The sequence below is a fragment of the Taudactylus pleione genome, unplaced genomic scaffold, assembly GCF_031769625.1.
Source record: "Taudactylus pleione unplaced genomic scaffold, aTauple2 ptg000199l, whole genome shotgun sequence".
Taxonomy (NCBI): Eukaryota; Metazoa; Chordata; class Amphibia; order Anura; family Myobatrachidae; genus Taudactylus; species Taudactylus pleione.
In genome coordinates, this window is record NW_028284601.1 from 10,365,210 (window position 1) to 10,390,773 (window position 25,564).

A 25,564-nucleotide genomic window follows, 5' to 3' on the forward strand; every position below is an offset into this window, starting at 1 on the left:
TGTGTACTGTATATGTGTGTGTATATGTGTTAGTGTGTATGTATGTTTCTGTTTGTGTATACTGTGCATGTGTGTATTATATATATATATATATATATATATGTGTTTGCTACATATATTATTTATATATATATACATATATATATATATATATATATATGTGTGTGTGTGTGTGTGTGTGTGTGTGTTTAATACACACGAGCATAAATAAATAACTAAAATACAAGAAATACATATATATATATACTGTATATATAATGTATCTAACACCCCCCCGAAAATCCTGTATTCGTCCCTGCCCACACAAGGTCGAGGAGACCCTGCGGAGAGCAGGTGTCCAGTGGACCCTGTTCACGGATGGGGGCTGTCAAAGTCAACCAATTGGATATGATTGCTTGCAATTATTATCTGACGATCTAGTCGTCTATAGTCTGATGATGAGTAAATTGGACGCTACTTTGCGTCGACGCTATCCGATGCGCACAAATGCGAATCCACCACACACATACACTGATGAACATAACGCACACACATAAACATATATGCATACACAGACGCTCGTATGTATATCCACATACATACACATAGACGCTCATATGCATATTCACATACATACATACAAACTAGGGGTGTGCACCGGACACTTTTCGTGTTTTGTGTTTTGGTTTTGGATCTGGATCTTTCTTCGTGTTTTGGATCTGGATTGGTTTTGCCAAAACCACCCTTCCGTGTTTTGGGTTCTGGGTTTTGTGTTTTGGATCTGGATTTTTTCTTAAAAAATAAAAAAAACCCGCTAAAATCACATAAATGGGCCTTTTTTTGTTCCTACGCTATTAATAACCCCAATAACATTAATTTCCACTCATTTCCACTCTATTCTGAACACCTCACACCTCACAATATTGTTTTTAGGCCAAAAGGTTGTACCGAGGAAGCTGGATGACTATGCTAAGCGACACAAGGGGGCGGCACAAACACGTGGCCCATCTAGGAGTGGCACTGCAGTGGCAGACAGGAAGCCAATCAGCGTTATGGTGCCCATTTGCATGTAGCACGAACCCGGGAGATCCGTGCTACATGCATCTGTGTGATTGGCACAGAGCAATGACAGGTCCGTGAGACCCGTCTGTGCTGCTGTGGTAAAAAAAAAAAAAAAAAACCTGTGTAAAAAAAGAAAAAAATGGCGTGCACCCCCCCAAAAAAGAGCAACCAGCCCCGGGCATTAGTAACCCAGTGCTGGGTGTGCTTAAATACAGGGGACAAACGACGTAGGGGTCCCCTGTACTTAAGCACAACCAGCACCGGGCTAGTCAGAACCAGCGCTGGTTGCCAAAATACGGGGGACAAACGACGTAGGGGTCCCCTGTATTCTGCGCAACCAGCTCTGGGCTCTGATCCGGTCCTGGTTCTGGAAATATAGGGGACAAAAAATGAGTAGGGTTCCCCTGTATGTTCCAGAACCAGCACTGGACTTTTTCTAGCGGGGGGCTGATGCCACAGCCAGGGGAGCCCTTTCACCGGGCCCCCCAGCCGCAGCATCAACCCTGACCGCTAGTCAGCCCAGGCCGGGGATCCCTGGAGAGCTGGGGACCCCCCCAATAAAGGGGTCACCCTCTCCAGGGCACCCCAGGCCCAGGCTGATAGCCCGGGGCTATCCCCGCCACCCCTGGTGGCGGTGGGTGGCGGGTTGATTGTGTGGTGTGGTGTAAATAAAGAATATCAAACATTGTCTTTACAAGTAGAACTGCAAGTCCCAGCTAGCCTGCCCCGCATGCTGGTACTTGGAGAACCACAAGTACCAGCATGCAGGGCATTAAGGGCCCACTAGTACCTGTAGTTCACCTGTAAAAAAAATGTTTAAAAAAACACAGGACACACACACCGTGACAGTATAAGTTTATTAAACATACATACACACACACACATGTACACATACTCACCTATGTAACCTGTAGCATCGGTCCACTTGTCCGGTAAAGTATCCCTAGGGGACCTGTGAAAAAAAACATACTCACCATCTCCTATGCGAGGTTCTGTCCTCTTCGTTCCAAAGTAGGCATCCCCGGACTTGGCAAAAAAAAAAAACGAAAACGCGATCCACGAACTTAGTACCGTTCTATAGAACGGTACTTCCCGAATGAGAGCTTAGCGGCGGGGTATCACCATGGAAACCCCGCTGCTAAGCGTTCATTGGCTGAGAGAGGTCATCTCCCGTCTCTCAGCCAATGAACGGCTCCCTCCATTGTAGTCAATGGTGGGAACCGCAGGGTAAACTTTAATAACCTTGCGGCTCCCAGCATTGACTACAATGGAGGGAGCCGTTCATTGGCTGAGAGAGACGGGAGATGGCCTCTCTCAGCCAATGAACGCTTAGCAGCGGGGTTTCCATGGTGATACCCCGCCGCTAAGCTCTCATTCGGGAAGTACCGTTCTATAGAACGGTACTAAGTTCGTGGATCGCGTTTTCGTTTTTTTTTTTGCCAAGTCCGGGGATGCCTACTTTGGAACGAAGAGGACAGAACCTCGCATAGGAGATGGTGAGTATGTTTTTTTTCACAGGTCCCCTATGGATACTTTACCGGACAAGTGGACCGATGCTACAGGGTTACATAGGTGAGTATGTGTACATGTGTGTGTGTGTGTGTGTGTGTGTATGTATGTTTAATAAACTTATACTGTCACGGTGTGTGTGTCCTGTGTTTTTTTTAAACATTTTTTTACAGGTGAACTACAGGTACTAGTGGGCCCTTAATGCCCTGCATGCTGGTACTTGTGGTTCTCCAAGTACCAGCATGCGGGGCAGGCTTGCTGGGACTTGCAGTTCTACTTGTAAAGACAATGTTTGATATTCTTTATTTACACCACACCACACAATCAACCCGCCACCCACCGCCACCAGGGGTGGCGGGGATAGCCCCGGGCTATCAGCCTGGGCCTGGGGTGCCCTGGAGAGGGTGACCCCTTTATTGGGGGGGTCCCCAGCTCTCCAGGGATCCCCGGCCTGGGCTGACTAGCGGTCAGGGCTGATGCTGCGGCTGGGGGGCCCGGTGAAAGGGCTCCCCTGGCTGTGGCATCAGCCCCCCGCTAGAAAAAGTCCAGTGCTGGTTCTGGAACATACAGGGGAACCCTACTCATTTTTTTCCCCTGTATTTCCAGAACCAGGACCGGATCAGAGCCCAGAGCTGGTTGCGCAGAATACGGGGGACCCCTACGTCGTTTGTCCCCCGTATTTTGGCAACCAGCTCTGGTTCTGACTAGCCCGGTGCTGGTTGTGTTTAAGTACAGGGGACCCCTATGTCGTTTGTCCCCTGTATTTAAGCACACCCAGCACTGGGTCACTAATGCCCGGGGCTGGTTGCTCTTTTTTTGGGGGGGAGGACGCCATTTTTTTCTCTTTTTACACAGGTTTTTTTTTTTTTTATTTACCACAGCAGCACAGACGGGTCTCACGGACCCGTTAGTGCTCTGTGTCAATGACACAGATGCAAGTAGCACGGATCTCCTGGTCCGTGCGTGCATCTGTGTCATTGAAATACACAGCAGCACAGACGGGTCTCACTGACCCATCTGTGCTCTGTGTCACTGTCAATCACACAGATGCATGTAGCACGGATCTCACGAGTCCGTGCTACATGCAAATGAGCACCATAATGCTGATTGGCTGAGAGCCGTGACAGACGGCTCTGTCAGCCAATCAGCACTTTGCCCATTAAAGGCAAAGGCATTTTTTTTTAAATGGCCGCTCGAGGCAAAACCTCGAGATCCGACAGCAGATCTCGAGGTTTTGCCTCGGGAGAGGGATCCGGGGCAGACAGGGAGATCCGAGCTTGGGCTCGGATCGCCCCGGATCCCCGAAGTTCGGGTGGGTTCGGTTCTCAGGGAACCGAACCCGCTCATCCCTAATACAAACCTTTCCTATTTCAATCCACAGACGCACATATGCGAACGCATATGTACAAAATAGTTCCCACACACTATAGTTGATAACCAAAGTTATTAAAGATATTATTAACTAATAATTATGATGTATTTATGAATATGTACTTAAATTAGATCTAAGGTTTAGAATATAGTGGACATGTCATGTTTGGTATCATACTTAGGGGTCTAGTTACTAAGAAGTGTTATGAGAAAGAGTGAAAAGTGATAAGTCTCTGATAAGGTTCCAGCCAATCAGCTCCCAACTTTCATTTTTCAAACACAGCCTGTGAGATGGCAGTTGGGAGCTGATTGGCTGGCACTTTATCACAGACTTTTTTCACTCTGTCTCATAACACTGCTTAGTAACTAGACCCATAAACCCCTGTTTATTTACAGACATCCGTTCCTATCGGCAAAGAAGTCGCATCTTGCATCCACTAGTTATGAATGATAGGGAGTTATTGCATAGATTATTACTTATATGCAGTGTTGTAGCTGGATTTAACCAGTTGTTCGGCGGGAAACTATACAATGTGACCGTTTGAGGACTGAGCCATACCCCTGATGACACCGTATGAACTGACCAATGACCAGATTGACCAGAAGCAAGAGCCAATGAGAACCTGTCAAATTGTCCCTTTGTTAATGTTGAAATCTGTAAGGTATATAAGCTGTGCCCCGACCCCAGTGTACACTGATCTTCTTTTGCGACCACAGGCGTCTGGATTGATGACTGTATACAAGGACCAGTGCGCATGCGTATGTATCGGCTTGTTCTATTTTTTTATTGCTTTTTACTTTAATTGTTAAATCTTTCATCATGTTACTTTTTCTTTACTTTTTCTTTACATAAATAACTTTTGTGCTTTGGAACCACACGATTGGACTGGAAAGCAATTCTTTCTTAAGCGACTTACAGCGCTAAATAGCGACTAGCGACTATTAAGACTCAATAGGGCTGAGCTGCCGCTGATCTGTGTTCTGAATGCAACAGCACAGTCAGCGCTGCCGCATAGAGCGCAGAGTGGCTCCCGAGTCCCCTCATCAGCATCATGTGACACATTCTATCCGCAATGCTGATCACTGATGTCGGGCCTCAGGAGCCGCTCGGTGCCAGAGGGTAAGTAATCAGGGAGGGTGGGGGTAGGCTCCATGTGGCGGGGGAGGGAGGGTAGGCTCCATGTGGCTTGCTGAGGACCCCCACATCTTACTTGCCCCAGAGCCCCCACATGCCTTAATCCGGCCCTACCTGTGACACTTCCATAGCTCACCCATAGGATGGTGCATCCCCGTGCATCAGAATAGCCACCTCCCAGTCACCTTCCAGTATTGCCCCATACATTACACACACCGTACATCTCAACCGCTACTGCGACTCTGTGCACCCACTTACTAGATTTTAGGGATGTTCACACATGCGCAGTACCACAGATTTCCTCAACTCCGTGAACATCAGGATTTTGAACGGCTCAGAATCAGGCCAGTTATCTCTTATTTTCTAGTTACTGTTCCTGTAATCCACTTCTTCATTAATACCCCCACTAATGGCTTTTTTACCATTTTCAGAGGCTCCTTATAGCTTAGTTTTGCTAAATTTGTAAAAATAAAATAACGTCAGATAGACTCTGGCTACTTTGGTCAACATCACTTGTTACCTGTATAAAAACAATAAAATAATGAATATCCCTCTCATGTGTTTCAAACTGACGGTCTTGGGCATGTATAAACACATCTCATTGGTGATTGTTGAGTTCGCCATACACTGATTGGTAATTATCCAGAAAATGAAACAGCTGCTCTGAATGATTTTCGTTCAGTACACGGACAATAATCATTCCCAGCATGTAGACGGCTGAAAATATTCTGGATCATTTGGTTTGACAAACTCTCCAGCTCTCCTGAATATTGTTCAGCTGATTCCACGCTGCAGAGTATGGAGGTGCTCTGATTATCAGGCTGTCACTTCTCCCCTCATCCATGTGCATTAAGGACCTCATTCAGAACCGCTCGCAAAATGCGAGCGCTCTGAATGAGGGCAGCCGCTTCTCTGTAAAGAGCCGGCCTCCTGGTCATTCTCTAAGCTGTGGGTGACCAGGTTGATGACCATCGCGATCTTTGGGGCTTGCGATGAGATCCTTGTGGTAGGGTCTCGTCTGCTGCAAGACCCAGTGAGCTTTCAGCTCTAATAGAGCCGGAAGCTCACCACTGACGAGTGATGTCAGTGGGCCCGCCCCCAAATGGCAGGCGTTCTTCGGGAACACCTCCGTTTGGCCAGCCACCCCCCCACCCCGCCTACAAAACAGGGCGAGCTGTAGATCACCATCGTCAGCCGCCCCTTTTGTAGTGAGCCCCGGAGCGAGATAATTTTTATCTCGCTCTGGGGCTTGCGCACGCGTAGTGCGCCCGCTGCGCATGCACAGAGCCTCAACATCGACCCGCTTGCGAGTGCTCAGCGCTTGCGAGCTGGTCTGAATGAGACCCTAAGTCTTTGGCCAGCATTAGAATCAGCATTAGAATCAGTGACTTGTTGGCTATTATATTATGTGTCTTTTTTACCCAGGAGATCCAGAATCCAGACACTGAGTATCACATGGAGAATCTTGTGATATCTACATTAAACTTGTTCACTGCTGGGACGGAGACTGTCAGCATCACACTCCAATATGGCTGCCTCATTCTACTCAAATATCCAGATATTCAAGGTAATAATGATAATACTAGACTGGGTGTAATATGGATTAATGGGTTGGGTACGGGATGCCAGCGCTCAGGATCCCAGCGGTCAGAATCCCAATGCCGGCATCCAGACAGGGTTAGTATACTAACACCTGCAGGTAAGTATCTTAACCCTACCCTAAAACCCAACCTCCGCACACAGCCTAAACCTAACCCTCCCCCCCACCTCGCAGCCTAAACCTCCCTCCCCACAGCCTAACCTTTACCTTCCCCCTAGTGCCTAACCCTAACCCCTAACCATCCCCCTAACCCCAATTTTTACCACCGGTTTGCCAGCGGTCAGGATCCTGCGGGTGAGAGAAAAATATGAAGTCTGATCAGCTTTTTGGAGCTGGACTTTATGAGTCTTAAAATATACCAGAGATGCAATAATTATCACAGGTTGTCACATAAGGAGACTTTTAACTCAATAAGATAATTCCTTTGTTGCAACAAACTAAGGGGTCTATTTACTAAGCAGTGTTAGGAGACAGAGTGAAAAGTGATAAGGTGCCAGCCAAGCAGCTCCCAACTGTCATTTTTCAAACACAGCCTGTGAGATGACAGTTGGGAGCTGATTGGCTGGCACCTTATCACTTACTTATCACTTTTCACTCTGTCTCCTAACACTGCTTAGTAAATAGACCCCCAAAGACATTCCATCAAAAGAGGCTGGTAATTGTATTGGCATATTATTTGTCGGATTTGTGACCCATGGAACTTTTAAAGAGATATTCGGACTCTTGATATATAAAGGTTTTAATAGAGGTGAAAAAAAAAAAATCTCTTACCACACAGTCTGTTACCTTTTTTTACTCTTGTCACACACTGTTATCTCCTGCCTCTGTCTTAATTCTTATAAACTCCCCATCGCCTGATGAGTGTTCCCTCCTAACAGTGCAGGTTAAACCATTAACCATAATCATAATGAAATAATGACACAGAGACTTGTATAAGGGGAAAAGAAGGTCAGCTTTATTTATTTTTAAACTATTTAATATATAACTGAACTAACTAATAGAAGAAGAAAGAAAGACAAAGTATGGTGGCGCAGAAAGAACGGCCCCACAATGCAAGATCTCCAACTGCATACAGTCTGATCTTCTAAATGGGAGGCGAGCAGCCAGCCTATTACCATGCCCAAGGTATCCTCCTCCCACCCCAATGACATGACGTGAGCCCACCTGGTTAGGTGGTTGCCGCTGACCCCAGTAGGGTAGAATCAGCCTAAGCCATGTTGTATTGGAAGGGAGAGCACCTCAAGCTCCAAAGACAGATGGTGACTGCTACCGTTCTTTCCCACCAACAGCGTTTCACAAGAACCGCATCGCCACCATACCCTAATCTACCACACCTTGACTCCCTCCAAATAACTCCTCAATAAAGCAACAAAAACACCCTTTGACATTCCAATGCACCATCCATCCTTCAAACATGAGCATCCTTATTCCTAATCAAAGGATGTAAAAGAACCACTCCTCCAAAGCCCCGGACACTGCAACTCACAACCAAGTTTATCTATCCTCTGACCATCTCCAGGGCCCCAGGAGACAAAACCAGCTCTCCAGATCCGCTGCAGAATATCAAACCACAAAACTAAACAATAGGGACACATGGCAATGATTATCTCCAAACGAGCTGAAATGGAACACCTCAAAAACCCTAAATGATCTAACCCTCTCCAAAACTGGGAATAAATCCAGTAAATTAAATAAATTCACAAGAAAAGACACAAATAGGAAAGAAAAGAGTAGCAAAGACAGAAGCCTAAGACAGGGAGAGAGAGGGAGGCAGGGAGGGGACATCCTAACTTGACCTGAGGCAAAACACAAAACATCCACCAGTCGGCATGCAGCCTAAGTTAAAAACTAGTGGTAAAACAAAATTCCTCAGGACCCCCAAATATGACGAGTAGCTAGTCCTCAAGTTAGGATGCAAAGCAACATTTTCCCAAAGTCTAAGGTACATATATGAGCACTAGACTTCCATCGGCATATGGCCTTACTCTGAACAACGGAAAAACCCGACATAGCAGTGAACACAGCTGCACCGATCCGGACTCTAAAAAATGAAAAACTGCAGAAAAAACTTGTAATTACCACACAGGAAGACGCAAATAGATTGGGCGCTGATCAACAGGAGGAACAGCCATGTCAACCAGCAACCTGATAAATTGCATGGTCCTGGGAGCTTAGGACCGTTACACTAGCCCCAACAGCACTGTACATTCCGGATTGATAACATGCTGTACAGCAGAAGGCAAAAATCACAGATCTGACAGAATAGCAGGGCCAAATTGCAAAAACTCAGCTAATCAAAATGCAGCATGGCATACTCACACTCGTTCTAACACATAACAAATAAAATGTTACACTGCAGGCAACGCAAGACAAATTGAATAAGCAAACATATAGCCAACAAAGAAGGTGCACGCTGTTGATTGACAGCTTGAACCGTACCAAGAGTATAACACCAAAACGACACTACAATGACCTAACAAAGGACCTGAGCATTTGAGGGAAACCATGGTAGGAAAGAGCTCAAGAAGGAGAAGATCCCTCGTCAAGCCCCCGATCACCCGCTCATAAGGCTAAGTGGCAGCATACTACCGACCCTCAAAATAAGCCAGGGGAGCCCGCTGCATCGGTAAACAAATGGAGAACGCAGTTGGGCTCTACTGGCAAAACCCAAATGTATGTTCCATGAAATGCAGACATAAATTCCACCCAAACCCTGAGGTCCCTCATAAGCTCCGCCGCAAAATGAATAAAGTGATGTGGTTTACGCTAACCATCCGACCCAGTGTAATAATGTGCCAAATGTGATGAAAAAATGTGCAATAGATCGAGCACCCCATGGGAAGGCATCCATCCAAATAGAATCCATCCCGCAGCTGAAAACCCATGAACGAAACTAATCTGATGCACAGGCAGCAACTGAAAGGCGGACTCTGTATCAATCTCAGCCATGAGAGCCCCGATTATGAATTACCTGACAATATCAAAGCCTTGTCAAATGACTAAAGCCTAGAAAATCGACTGGTATGTCACCCAACACTGGTCCTCCGGAATCGTATAATTAACCCGTGGAGCCCAAAGGCCTATACAAATGCTGGATAAGCCTGAATTCACCCTGCACCGGAGACAACACCAAGTCCGGCAGGGTTGGCCCCGAAAATGGGGTACATAAAGCCTCCCTAGCCGATCTCCTACCTGACATTCTACCTCAGCGCTGCCAGAAAAATTGCCTGCAAATTAATACCACGACGAGCCCATGTAATCCTAACCTATAAAAGCAAGGATGTAAGCCAGGAAGAAACCCATCTTGCAAAATAGCAGCATGCAAATGCATAGGGTAGATGTTCAGCCACCAGGACATAGTGGCCATCTCTACTGGTGTGGGGGCCCTGCCTAGCCCCAGGACCCCCAAACAGTCCACTGGATAAAGGACCTCCCCACTGACGGATGCCGCGCAACTACAGTCCTTTACCGGATGCACACCCCACGCAATGGAGACATTGGTACCTAAGTCAAGGTTTTTGCCCAAACGGACAGGGCCCATTGTTAAAAGAAAACGAATTTTCTGACGTTGCAGCTACTGTGGTGGAAGCACCATCCTCCCTATCAGAAGCACCCGCTTAGACTCGCTACCTCCAAATTAAGCCACGATGAGCCACCTTACACGTCTCACAGGCTAAATGTAATGACGGCCTGACCTTGTTGCTTATGATGGAATCTAAAGGCCCCCATACATCAGAGATTGATTGCAGCAATCGTGCAATTTGCAATCGATTGTGTATAAAAATCTTTCCCTTTTTCAATCGATTGCAGATTGCAGAATTGCCACAATCGATTGAAAAAGGGAAAGATTTTTATACACAATTGATTGCAAATTGCACGATTGCTGCAATCCATCTCTGATGTATGGGGACCTTTAGTCATAGGTCCATTGCACCTGACCCTCAACTGACCATCACCGGCTGAGGATCAGGTGCAAACAATATAGAGTGCTCATTTGCTCCACAGGACGCATATTCAAGTCCATTCATTCTGTTCAAGCATTGCAAGCTTTAGATGTCAACGCTAATATGGCGACGTAACGACCTACTTGATATGGTTCCCTGATCCGCATACAGAGAACCTGAAGGACAGCCGTGTTAGCACAATGTACGGCTCCATCTGGGTACTCCAATTCGGAAGCAATATGGCTGCTAGGCTTATGCTTTCATCGTCGCTTTGACCAAGTATACCACTTAATCTGCATAGAGCGCAAAAGTTGACTCTTCAGAGCTGACTGTCTGTTAGCCATGTCCAGGAACTGCAGTCAATCGCCAGCCCAGAGGGAGTACCATTCTCTAGAATTGCAGCCTCTGAAAGAGAAACAGAAACCAAAAGAGCAACAGGACCAGCCACTGTAGACCTTGCACTATCCTACAAAGTATCATACGACATATTGGCCGCATTCCTAGCAGTATTAGGGCCCCCTTCATAGTCTGTCGCAACCACGCCAGCTGGAAGATCCCTGAAACTCCCAAAACCAAAACCAAAATCTGAAAAAATTGCACAGCCAATAGGGGGCCAACTGAGTCACTAGCTGCTGTGAATAAATAATCTGCGCAGATGCCCTGTCACAGGTACCAGTTGGGGTACTGTTAACAAAGATGCCATGGCAGCCATGAATGCAAAGGTGTGGTTACAGTTACCGCTACTGCCAACGGGGCCAAAGTGTATTATACAGTGCGCTGTGACCAGGGCTATTTTTCTAGAAAAGTAGGTCCAGGAACTGTGGGTGGCGCTACTGGGGCTGGAGCTATAGAAAATTAATTATAAATATATATACATGTATACATATATATACACATACATATACACATATATACATACATACTAGGGGTGTGCACCGGCCACTTTTCGTGTTTTGTGTTTTGGTTTTGGATCTGGATTGGTTTTGCCAAAACCACCCTTCCGTGTTTTGGGTTCTGGGTTTTGTGTTTTGGATCTGTATTTTTTTGAAAAAAAAGCATAAAAACAGCTAAAATCACAGAATTTGTAGGTTTTTCTGCTCCTATGCTATTATTAACCTCAATAACCTTAATTTCCACTCATTTCCAGTCTATTCTGAATACCTCACATCTCACAATAGTGTTTTTATGTCCAAAAGGTTGCACCGAGGTAGCTGGATGACTATGCTAAGCGACACGAGTGGGCGGCACAAACACGTGACCCATCTAGGCGTGAAACTGCAGTGGCAGACAGGATGGCATTGAAAAACTAGGCCCCAAACTGTACATAATGCAAAGAAAAAACAGAGGTGCAAGATGGAATTGTCCTTGGGCCCTCCCACCCACCCTTATGTTGTATAAACAGGACATGCACACTTTAACAAACCAATCATTTCAGCGCCAGGGTCTGCCACACAACTGTGGCTGAAATGATTGGTTCGTTTGGGCCCCCACAAAACAAGCTGGCAATTTATCTGTCCCTGCACAAACTGGCTCTACGGAGGCAAGATGTCATCCTCATCCTCCTCATCCACCGATTCCACACCCTCTTCAGTGTGTACATCCTCATCCTCACAGAGTATTAATTCGTCCCTGCTGGAACCACAGGTCCCTCTGTACGTTCTGGAGGCTGGTCTCCCTGGAAGAGTTGATAATTCATTTTATGAACATCATCTTCTCCACATTTTGTGGAAGCAACCTCCTACGCCTTTCGCTGACAAGGTTCCCGGCTGCACTAAACACTCTTTCGGAGTACACACTGGAGGGGGGGCAACTCAGGTAAAATAGAGCCAGTTTGTACAGGGACCTCCAAATTGCTTCTTTTTCCTGCCAGTACAGGTACGGACTGTCTGACATGCCTACTTGGATGCTGTCACCGATGTAATCCTTTAACAGACAGACGCACGCTTGTCGCTGCTGCTTTGAGGATTCAAGTGCGGCTACAGCCCACACAATTCACAAAGACAGAAAAAAAAAAAGAATATTTTTATTGTTTGTGGAGCACACTTTGAGGGTTACACCACCCTTTAACAGACAGACGCACGCTTGTCGCTGCTGCTTTGAGGATGCAAGTGCGGCTACAGCCCACACAATTCACAAAGACAGAAAAAAGAAGAAGAATATTTTTATTGTTTGTGTAGCACACTTTGAGGGTGTCACCACCCTTTAACAGACAGACGCACGCTTGTCGCTGCTGCTTTAAGGATGCAGGTGCGGCTACAGCCCACACATTTCACAAAGACCGAAAAAAAAGGAACAATATTTTAATTGTTTGTGTAGCACACTTTGAGGGTGTCACCACCCTTTAACAGACAGACGCACGCTTGTCACTGCTGCTTTAAGGATGCAGGTGCGGCTACAGCCCACACAATTCACAAAGACAGAAAAAAGAAGAATATTTTTATTGTTTGTGTAGCACACTATGAGGGTGTCACCACCCTTTAACAGACAGACGCACGCTTGTCGCTGCTGCTTTGAGGATGCAAGTGCGGCTACATCGCACACAAGTCACAAACACATTAAAAAAATAGTTTTTTATTTTTTGGAGCACTTTGAGAGTTACACCACCCTTTAACAGACAGACGCACGCTTGTCGCTGCTGCTTTAAGGATGCAGGTGCGGCTACAGCCCACACAATTCACAAAGACAGAAAAAAGAAGAATATTTTTATTGTTTGTGTAGCACACTTTGAGGGTGCCACCACCCTTTAACAGACAGACGCACGCTTGTCGCTGCTGCTTTAAGGATGCAGGTGCGGCTACAGCCCACACATTTCACAAAGACCGAAAAAAAAAGAACAATATTTTAATTGTTTGTGTAGCACACTTTGAGGTTGTCACCACCCTTTAACAGACAGACGCACGCTTGTCGCTGCTGCTTTAAGGATGCAGGTGCGGCTACAGCCCACACATTTCACAAAGACCGAAAAAAAAAGAACAATATTTTAATTGTTTGTGTAGAACACTTTGAGGGTGTCACCACCCTTTAACAGACAGACGCACGCTTGTCGCTGCTGCTTTAAGGATGCAGGTGCGGCTACAGCCCACACAATTCACAAAGACAGAAAAAAGAAGAAGAATATTTTTATTGTTTGTGTAGCACACTTTGAGGGTGTCACCACCCTTTAACAGACAGACGCACGCTTGTCGCTGCTGCTTTGAAGATGCAAGTGCGGCTACATCGCACACAAGTCACAAACACATTAAAAAAATAGTTTTTTACTTTTTGGAGCACTTTGAGAGTTACACCACCCTTTAACAGACAGACGCACGCTTGTCGCTGCTGCTTTAAGGATGCAGGTGCGGCTACAGCCCACACAATTCACAAAGACAGAAAAAAAAGAACAATATTTTAATTGTTTGTGTAGCACACTTTGAGGGTGTCACCACCCTTTAACAGACAGACGCACGCTTGTCGCTGCTGCTTTGAGGATGCAGGTGGAATCTAGACGGGATTTGGAACCGAGGACACACTACCTCCATCAATTGTCTAAATCCCACTGCACTAATGTCGGATACCGGACGCACATCTAACACCAACATAGCAGTCAAGGCCTCAGTTATACGTTTTGCTTCAGGATGACTGCTGTCGTACTTCATCCTCATCTCTAGGGACTGTTGGAGGGTCAATTGTTTAGTAAAAGTAGTGATGCTCCTACTTCCTCTCTGGGATGATGAACAACTCCCAGCAGCAGCAACAGCACTAGGAGGAAGTGGTTCTTGATCTTTCCCTATTTTATTTTTATCGGAGAAAGTTTGGTCCTCCATTTATGTTATATTGATATATATACGTGCGGCTAAAGGGCACACAAACACAGAAAATATTTTTTTATTTTTGCTGGAGAGTAGTGCACTTTGTGGGTTACACCACCCTTTAAGAAATGAGCCAGCCGGCTCTTTACTTATGGGACACAGGTGCACGCTTGGCGCTGCTCCTTTGTTGATGCACGTGCAGCCACAGTGCACACAAGTCACAAACACAGAAAATATATATTTTTTTGGTTTGGAGTGTACTTTGGGGGTTACAGAACCCTTTAACGGTCAAGCCAGCCGGCCCTTTACTTATGACACAGGTGCACGCTTGGCACTACTTTGTTGATGCACGTGCGGCTACTGCGCACACAATTCACAAACACAGAAAATTATTTTTTTTTTGGTTTGGACTGGAGTGTACTTTCGGGGGTTACAGCACCCTTAATGGTCAAGCCAGCCGGCCCTTTACTTATGACACAGGCGCACGCTTGGCACTACTTTGTTGATGCACGTGCGGCTACTGTGCACACAATTCACAAACACAGAAAATAATTTTTTTTTTGGTTTGGACTGGAGTGTACTTCCGGGGGTTACAGCACCCTTAACGGTCAAGCCAGCCGGCCCTTTACTTATGACACAGGCGCACGCTTGGCACTACTTTGTTGATGCACGTGCGGCTACTGCGCACACAATTCACAAACAGAAAATAATTTTTTTTTTGGTTTGGACTGGAGTGTACTTTGGGGGTTACAGCACCCTTTAACGGTCAAGCCAGCCGGCCCTTTACTTATGACACAGGCGCACGCTTGGCACTACTTTGTTGATGCACACGCGGCTACTGCGCACACAATTCACAAACACAGAAAATAATTTTTTTTTTGGTTTGGACTGGAGTGTACTTTCGGGGGTTACAGCACCCTTAACGGTCAAGCCAGCCGGCCCTTTACTTATGACACAGGCGCACGCTTGGCACTACTTTGTTGATGCACGTGCGGCTACTGCGCACACAATTCACAAACACAGAAAATAATTTTTTTTTTGGTTTGGACAGGAGTGTACTTTCGGGGGTTACAGCACCCTTAACGGTCAAGCCAGCCGGCCCTTTACTTATGACACAGGCGCACGCTTGGCACTACTTTGTTGATGCACGTGCGGCTACTGCGCACACAATTCACAAACACAGAAAATAATATTTTTTTTGGTTTGGACTGGAGTGTACTTTCGGGGGTTACAGCACCCTTAACGGTCAAGCCAGCCGGCCCTTTACTTATGACACAGGCGCACGCTTGGCACTACTTTGTTGATGCACGTGCGGCTACTGCGCACACAATTCACAAACACAGAAAATAATTTTTTTTTTGGTTTGGACTGGAGTGTACTTTGGGGGTTACAGCACCCTTTAACGGTCAAGCCAGCCGGCCCTTTACTTATGACACAGGCGCACGCTTGGCACTACTTTGTTGATGCAAATGCGGCTACTGCGCACACAATTCACAAACACAGAAAATAATTTTTTTTTTGGTTTGGACTGGAGTGTACTTTGGGGGTTACAGCACCCTTTAACGGTCAAGCCAGCCGGCCCTTTACTTATGAACCAGGAGCACGCTTGGCACTACTTTGTTGATGCACGTGCGGCTACTGCGCACACAATTCACAAACACAGAAAATAATTTTTTTTTTGGTTTGGACTGGAGTGTACTTTGGGGGTTACAGCACCCTTAACGGTCAAGCCAGCCGGCCCTTTACTTATGACACAGGCGCACGCTTGGCACTACTTTGTTGATGCACATGCGGCTACTGCGCACACAATTCACAAACGCAGAAAAAAATTTTTTTTTGGTTTGGACTGGAGTGTACTTTGGGGGTTACAGCACCCTTTAACGGTCAAGCCAGCCGGTCCTTTACTTATGACACAGGCGCACGCTTGGCACTACTTTGTTGATGCATGTGCGGCTACTGCGCACACAATTCACAAACACAGAATATAATTTTTTTTTTGGTTTGGACTGGAGTGTACTTTCGGGGGTTACAGCACCCTTAACGGTCAAGCCAGCCGGCCCTTTACTTATGACACAGGCGCACGCTTGGCACTACTTTGTTGCTGCACGTGCGGCTACTGCGCACACAATTCACAAACACAGAAAATAATTTTTTTTTTGGTTTGGACTGGAGTGTACTTTCGGGGGTTACAGCACCCGTAACGGTCAAGCCAGCCGGCCCTTAACTTATGACACAGGCGCACGCTTGGCACTACTTTGTTGATGCACGTGCGGCTACTGCGCACACAATTCACAAACACAGAAATTATATTATTTATTTAGCACTTGGGGGGAGCACCCCTGATTGACAGAGCACCCCCTGGACAACACTACAGCACCCCTTTAGGACTGGGACACTGCACAGGACTTTGGAGTGGACACAGCCCCTATGGAGAACTGACTGCACAACACAGTCCAGCCAGCCCCTATGGACTTTGAAGTAGTGGACACAGCCCCTATTAACAACAGCAGCACAGCACAACACAGCCAGCCCCTATGGACTTTGAAGTAGTGGACAACAGCAGCACTACACTACACTACACTACACAGCCCTAACTCCCACCCTCCCTCTTCACTGTCCACAGCCGAGTGAGAAAATGGCGCCGACGCGGGTACCTTATATAGGATCCAAAACCCGCGAGACTCGGAAGGCGGGATGATGACGTTTTGCCTCGATTTCAGATCCGAGTCAGGCGGGAAAAGTCGAGCCTGATTCGGATCGGACTTGGATCGGGGGGGCTCAGGTGGGTTCGGATTTCAGAAATCCGAACCCGCTCACCCCTAATACATACACACATATTCATCCACATGCATACACACACATATCCAAATAAATACCATATACACATATACAGTCTCAAGAAAAGAAGGCACTCAAAAGGGACTTTATTATCTTGTATATTATAGTCAATGAGAGGTTCAGGAACTGAGGGCCTGATTCAGAGCCGGACGCTCTGACTAGAGCGCTCGCTCTGAACCAGGGCCCTCCTACCTAATATTGGAGCGGCCTCCTGGCCGCTCGCATAGCTGTGGGTTACCACCCACAGCTTATGCGAGCGGCCAAAAAGATGGTCGCGATGGTCAAGACCATCGCGACCATCGGGCTTGCGAAGAGAGCCTTGTGGTAGGGTCTCGTCTGCCGCAAGCCCGGAGTACTTTTGGCTCTATCAGAGCCAAAAACACTCCCACTGACATCACTAGTGATGTCAGTGGGGCCGGACCCAGACTGTAGGCGTTCCCATGGGAACGCCTCCGTCTGGGCAGCCACGCCCCCAGCACACCCACCAAAGGGGGCGTGCTGTCCCTCACCATCCACAGCACGCCCCCTTTGGTGCCAGACCCCAAGCGACGGCTTCCCCGTCGCTCGCCAGGTCTCGCGCATGCGCACGACGGAGCAGCCTCCGTCGTGCGCATCTGCTCTTGGCCACCATCGACCTCCTTGCGAGCGTTCAGCGCTCACGAGCGGGTCAGAATCAGGCCCTAAGGTCCTGCTTGTTCCTGCTGAAAAATAGCCCTGGGTGTGACCATTATCTGTGTATACTCATTTTTATTATACAGAGCGTTGTGCTTACCAAAAGTGTTCACCTTAGTGTTCTAACTATACACTGTCTATACTGAGTACTATTTTCAGAGTGATATGCTCCCCATCAGTGCTCACCTCAGTGTTATAACTATAAACTGTGCATACTCAACATTATTATACAGAGTGATATGCTCCCCATCAGTGCTCACCTCAGTGTTATAACTATAAACTGTACATACTCAGTATTATTATACAGAGTGATATGCTCCCCATCAGTGCTCACCTCAGTGTTATAACTATAAACTGTACATACTCAGTATTGTTATACAGAGTGATATGCTCCCCATCAGGGCCGGTTCAAGACATTGTGGAGCTCAGGGCAAAAGTTTCCATTTGCACCCCCCCAAAAAAAAAGTTCTTACAGATGGCGTTCCTCTGCACGCGCAGAAGGTGTGTGCGCTTCCGGAAAGGAGGCGTGACTGATCTGGGAAGGGGTGTGTCCTCGGTGAACACTGCCAATTCATCACACTTTTGGGCTTCCCCAAGCTCTCCCCTCATGATGTATAAATGCTGTGTGCAGTAATGCGCCTTACAGAGTATTGCCCTTTATAACACATTATGCCACACGCAGTAATGCCCTTTATAACATATTGTAGGAGCCGTTGTTCAGTAGTATCTGGATATGTGAATGAGACTGCCTCCAGTAGTAAGTGTCAGTCAATAGGGTTAAGTGGTACCTGGGTATGTGGAGGAGCCTGTCTCTATTGGCGAGTGGAATCTGGGTGTGTGTAGGAGCCTGTCTCTAGTGGTTAAGTGGTACCTGGGTATGTGGAGGAGCTTGTCTCTAGTGGTGAGTGGTAACTGGGAGTGTGTAGGGGCCTGTCTCTAGTGGTTAGTGGTACCTGCGTGTGTGTAGGCGCCTATCTCTATTAGTGAGTGGTGCCTGGGAGTGTGTAGGAGCCTGTCTCTATTAGTGAGTGTTACCTTGGTGTGTGTAGGAGCCTGTCTCTATTGGTGAGTGGTACCTGGGTGTGTGTAGGAGCCTGTCTCCATTGGTGAGTGGTACCTGGGTGTGTGTAGGAGCCTGTCTCTATTGGTGAGTGGTACCTGGGTGTGTGTAGGAGCCTGTCTCTATTGGTGAGTGTTACCTGGGTGTGTGTAGGAGCCTGTCTCTATTAGTGAGTGGTACCTGGGTGTGTGTAGGAGCCTGTCTCTATTAGTGAGTGGTACCTGGGTGTGTGTAGGAGCCTGTCTCTATTGGTGAGTGGTACCTGGGTGTGTGTAGGAGCTTGTCTCTATTGGTGAGTGTTACCTGGGTGTGTGTAGGAGCCTGTCTCTATTAGTGAGTGGTACCTGGGTGTGTGTAGGAGCCTGTCTCTATTAGTGAGTGGTACCTGGGTGTGTGTAGGAGCCTGTCTCTATTAGTGAGTGGTACCTGGGTGTGTGTAGGAGCCTGTCTCTATTAGTGAGTGGTACCTGGGTGTGTGTAGGAGCCTGTCTCTATTGGTGAGTGGTACCTGGGTGTGTGTAGGAGCTTGTCTCTATTGGTGAGTGGTACCTGGGTGTGTGTAGGAGACTGTCTCTAGTGGTTGGTGGTACCTGGGTGTGTGTAGGAGCATGTCTCAGCATCAGCAGCACACCCCCCTTACCAACACCCCAGCAGCACTCTCCACCCCTTACCAACACACCAGAAGCACACCCTCCCCTCCTTATCAAAACCCCAGCACCTGCAGCACACTCCCCCCCTTACAAACACCCCAGCAGCACACTTACTCTCCTTTCTAACACCCACACTGCCCACCCTTGCCAACACCCAAACAGCATCCTCCCCCCTTACCAACACCCCAGTACATTCCTCCCCCCTTACCAACACCCCAGAACCACTTTCAACAGTACACTAGTTTAGCAAAAATCCTCACCTGATGCTGGTCTTCCATCCGAGGCTCTGTAGTTTGTACTGCTCTCTCTCAGCCTCCCAAAAACTTGTTGCGAACAGCTATGCCCGGGCAGAACGCTCCCAGAGAACACTGACAGAGCAGAGCTCAAAGAGGCGGAGCTTCTCAGGCTCAGCCTCGGAGTATGCTGCTGCTGCTGCTATATAAATCTGGCTCCCAGTAGCAGCAGCAGCCCGGCAGCCTGAAATTGTAATGGGGGAAAAAAAACCTGCAAATGACATCGGGATTCAGCGATGCCCTCTAGGGGCTGGCGATCCGGGCGATTGCCCTGATAGCCAGCCCTTAGAACTCTCCCTGCTCCCCATCAGTGCTCACCTCAGTGTTATAACTATAAACTGTGCATACTCTGTATTATTATACAGAGTGATATGCTCTCCATCAGTGCTCACCTCAGTGTTGTAACTATAAACTGTGCATACTCAGTATTATTATACAGAGTGTTCACCTCAGTGTTATAACTATATACTGTCTATACTCAGTATTATTATACAGAGTGATATGTGTGCCATCAGTGTTCACCTCAGTGTTATAACTATACACTGTCCATACTCAGTATTATTATACAGAGTGATATGTGCACCATCAGTGCTCATCTCAGTGTTATAACTATACACTGTCTATACTCAGTATTATTATATAGAGTGATATGCTCCCCATAAGTGCTCACCGCAGTGTTATAACTATACACTGTCTATACTCAGTATTATTATACAGAGTGATATGCTCCCCATAAGTGCTCACCTCAGTGTTATAACTTTAAACTGTACATACTTATACTATTATACAGAGTGTGCACCTCAGTGTTATAACTATACACTGTCTATACTCAGTATTATTATACAGAGTGATATGTACGCCATCAGTGCTCACCTCAGTATTATAACTATACACTGTCTATACTCAGTATTTTTATACAGAGTGATATCTGCGCCATCAGTGCTCACCTCAGTGTTATAAGTTACTATACACTGTCTATACTCAGTATTATTATACAGAGTGATATGCTCCCCATAAGTGCTTACCTCAAAGTTATAACTATACACAGTCTATATTCAGTACTATTTACAGAGTGATATGCTCCCCATAAGTGCTCACCTCAGTGTTATAACTATACACTGTCTATACTAGGGGTGTGCACCGGCCACTTTTCGTGTTTTGTGTTTTGGTTTTGGATCTGGATCTTTCTTCGTGTTTTGGATCTGGATTGGTTTTGCCAAAACCACCCTTCCGTGTTTTGGGTTCTGGGTTTTGTGTTTTGGATCTCTATTTTTTTGAAAAAAAAAGCATAAAAACAGCTAAAATCACAGAATTTGTAAGTTTTTCTGCTCCTATGCTATTAACCTCAATAACCTTAATTTCCACTCATTTCCAGTCTATTCTGAACACCTCACACCTCACAATAGTGTTTTTATGTCCAAAAGGTTGCACCGAGGTAGCTGGATGACTACGCTAAGCGACACGAGTGGGCGGCACAAACACGTGACCCATCTAGGCGTGAAACTGCAGTGGCAGACAGGATGGCAGTTTGAAAAACTAGGCCCCAAACTGTACATAATGCAAAGAAAAAAATGAGGTGCAAGATGGAATTGTCCTTGGGCCCTCCCACCCACCCTTATGTTGTATAAACAGGACATGCACACTTTAACAAACCAATCATTTCAGCGCCAGGGTCTGCCACACAACTGTGGCTGAAATGATTGGTTCGTTTGGGCCCCCACAAAACAAGCTGGCAATTAATCTGTCCCTGCACAAACTGGCTCTACGGAGGCAAGATGTCATCCTCATCCTCCTCATCCACCGATTCCTCACCCTCTTCAGTGTTTACATCCTCATCATCACAGAGTATTAATTCATCCCCGCTGGAACCACAAGTCCCTCTGTACATTCTGGAGGCTGGTCTCCCTGGAAGAGTTGATAATTCATTTTATGAACATCATCTTCTCCACATTTTGTGGAAGCAACCTCCTACGCCTTTCGCTGACAAGGTTCCCGGCTGCACTAAACACTCTTTCGGAGTACACACTGGAGGGGGGGCAACTCAGGTAAAATAGAGCCAGTTTGTACAGGGACCTCCAAATTGCTTCTTTTTCCTGCCAGTACAGGTACGGACTGTCTGACATGCCTACATGGATGCTGTCACTGATGTAATCCTTTAATAGACAGACGCACGCTTGTCGCTGCTGCTTTGAGGATGCAAGTGCCTACAGCCCACACAATTCACAAAGACAGAAAAAAAAAAAAATATTTTAATTGTTTGTGTAGCACACTTTGAGGGTGTCACCACCCTTTAACAGACAGACGCACGCTTGTCGCTGCTGCTTTAAGGATGCAGGTGCGGCTACAGCCCACACATTTCACAAAGACCGAAAAAAAAAGAACAATATTTTTATTGTTTGTGTAGCACACTTTGAGGGTGTCACCACCCTTTAACAGACAAACGCACGCTTGTAGCTGCTGCTTTGAGGACAGTATCATATGCTGTGACTGTAGACTTGTCAGAAATTGTTGGCACATCCTTCAGTCCGGACCAGATGTCCAAACCAGCCCTTGACTTATGACACAGGCGCACGCTTGGCACTGCTACTATGTTGATGCACGTGCGGCTACATCGCACAGAAGTCACAAACACATTAAAAAAATAGTTTTATATTTTTTGGAGCACTTTGAGGGTTACACCACCCTTTAACCGACAGACGTACGCTTGTCGCTGCTGCTTTGAGGATGCAAGTGCGGCTACAGCCCACACAATTAACAAAGACAGAAAAAAAAGAACAATATTTTTATTGTTTGTGTAGCACACTTTGAGGGTGTCACCACCCTTTAACAGACAGACGCTCGCTTGTCGCTGCTGCTTTGAGGATGCAAGTGCGGCTACAGCCCACACAATTCACAAAGACAGAAAAAAAAAGAAAAATATTTTTACTGTTTGTATAGCACACTTTGAGGGTGTCACCACCCTTTAACAGGCAGACGCACGCTTGTCGCTGCTGCTTTAAGGATGCAGGTGCGGCTACAGCCCACACATTTCACAAAGACTGAAAAAAAAAGAACAATATTTTTATTGTTTGTGTAGCACACTTTGAGGGTGTCACCACCCTTTAACAGACAGACGCACGCTTGTCGCTGCTGCTTTGAGGATGCAGGTGGAATCTAGACAGGATTTGGAACCGGGGACACACTACCTCCATCAATTGTCTAAATCCCACTGCACTAATGGCGGATACCGGACACACGTCTAACACCAACATAGCAGTCAAGGCCTCAGTTATACGTTTTGCTTCAGGATGACTGCTGTCGTACTTCATCCTAAATGCTAGGGACTGTTGGAGGGTCAATTGTTTAGTAAAAGTAGTGATGTTCCTACTTCCTCTCTGGGATGATGAACAACTCCCAGCAGCAGCAATAGCACTAGGAGGAAGTGGTTCTTGATCTTTCCCTATTTTATTTTTATCGGAGAAAGTTTGGTCCTCCATTTATTGATATATACATGCGGCTAAAGCGCACACAAACACAGAAAATATTTTTTTTATTTTTGCTGGAGAGTAGTGCACTTTGTGGGTTACACCACCCTTTAAGAAATGAGCCAGCCGGCTCTTTACTTATGGGACACAGGCGCACGCTTGGCGCTGCTCCTTTGTTGATGCACGTGCAGCCACAGTGCACACAAGTCACAAACACAGAAAATATATTTATTTTTCGTTTGGAGTGTACTTTGGGGGTTACAGCACCCTTCAATGGTCAAGCCAGCTGGCCCTTTACTTATGACACAGGCGCACGCTTGGCACTACTTTGTTGATGCATGTGCGGCTACTGCGCACACAATTCACAAACACAGAAAATAATTTGTTTTTTGGTTTGGACTGGAGTGTACTTTGGGGGTTACAGCACCCTTTAACGGTCAATCCAGCTGGCCCTTTACTTATGACACAGGCGCACGCTTGGCACTACTTTGTTGATGCACGTGCGGCTACTGCGCACACAATTCACAAACTCAGAAAATAATTTTTTTTTCTGTTTGGACTGGAGTGTACTTTGGGGGTTACAGCACCCTTTAATGGTCAAGCCAGCCGGCCCTTTACTTATGACACAGGCGCACGCTTGGCACTACTTTGTTGATGCACGTGCGGCTACTGCGCACACAATTCACAAACACAGAAAATATATATTTTTTTGGTTTGGACTGGAGTGTCCTTGGGGTTTACAGCACCCTTTAACGGTCAAGCCAGCCGGCCCTTTACTTATGACACAGGTGCACGCTTGGCACTACTTTGTTGATGCACGTGCGGCTACTGCGCACGCAATTCACAAACACAGAAAATATAAATTTTTTTGGTTTGGACTGGAGTGTACTTTTGGGGTTACAGCACCCTTTAACGGTCAAGCCAGCTGGCCATTTACTTATGACACAGGTGCATGCTTGGCGCTGCTCCTTTGTTGATGCACGTGCGGCTACTGCGCACACAATTCACAAACACAGAAAATAATTTTTTTTTTGGTTTGGACTGGAGTGTACTTTAGGGGTTACAGCACCCTTTAACGGTCAAGCCAGCCGGCCCTTTACTTATGACACAGGCGCACGCTTGGCACTACTTTGTTGATGCACGTGCGGCTACTGCGCACACAATACACAAACACAGAAAATAATTTTTTTGGGGGTTTGGACTGGAGTGTACTTTGGGGGTTACAGCACCCTTTAACGGTCAAGCCAGCCGGCCCTTTACTTATGACACAGGCGCACGTTTGGCACTACTTTGTTGATGCACGTGCGGCTACTGCGCACACAATTCACAAACACAGAAAATAATTTTTTTTTGGGTTTGGACTGGAGTGTAATTTGGGGGTTACAGCACCCTTTAACGGTCAAGCCAGCCGGCCCTTTACTTATGACACAGGCGCACGCTTGGCACTACTTTGTTGATGCACGTGCGGCTACTGCGCACACAATTCACAAACACAGAAAATTTTTTTTTTTTTTGGTTTGGACTGGAGTGTACTTTGGGGGTTACAGCACCCTTTAATGGTCAAGCCAGCCGGCCCTTTACTTATGACACAGGCGCACGCTTGGCACTACTTTGTTGATGCACGTGCGGCTACTGTGCACACAATTCACAAACACACAAAAAATATTATTTTTTTAGCACTTGGGGGGAGCACCCCTGATGGACAGAGCACCCCCTGGACAACACTACAGCACCCCTTTAGGACTGGGACACTGCACAGGACTTTGGAGTGGACACAGCCCCTATGGAGAACTGACTGCACAACACAGTCCAGCCAGCCCCTATGGACTTTGAAGTAGTGGACACAGCCCCTATTAACAACAGCAGCACAGCACAACACGGCCAGCCCCTATGGACTTTGAAGTAGTGGACAACAGCAGCACAGCGCAGCACAGCACAGCACAACACTACTCTGCACTACACTACACTACACTACACAGCCCAGCCAGCCCTAACTCCCACCCTCCCTCTTCACTGTCCACAGCCGAGTGAGAAAATGGCGCCGACGCGGGTACCTTATATAGGTTCCAAAACCCGCGAGACTCGGAAGGCAGGATGATGACGTTTTGCCTCGATTTCAGATCCGAGTCAGGCGGGAAAAGTCGAGTCTGACTCGGATCTGCCTCGGTTTGGGGGGGCTCGGGGGGGTTCGGATTTCAG

At 46.8% G+C, this 25,564-nt stretch overlaps 1 protein-coding gene across 2 annotated transcripts in view; it reads left to right on the forward strand.

The window, feature by feature from the left end:
• LOC148518779 (cytochrome P450 2C5-like) overlaps positions 1-25,564 on the forward strand; it is a 121,092-nt gene that overhangs the window by 79,304 nt on the left and 16,224 nt on the right. For both annotated transcript variants that reach the window (XM_088477129.1, XM_088477130.1), the window contains exon 6: positions 6,482-6,623. In XM_088477129.1, the coding sequence (XP_088333255.1) occupies positions 6,482-6,623 (142 nt within the window). The remainder of the gene's footprint in view (positions 1-6,481; positions 6,624-25,564) is intronic.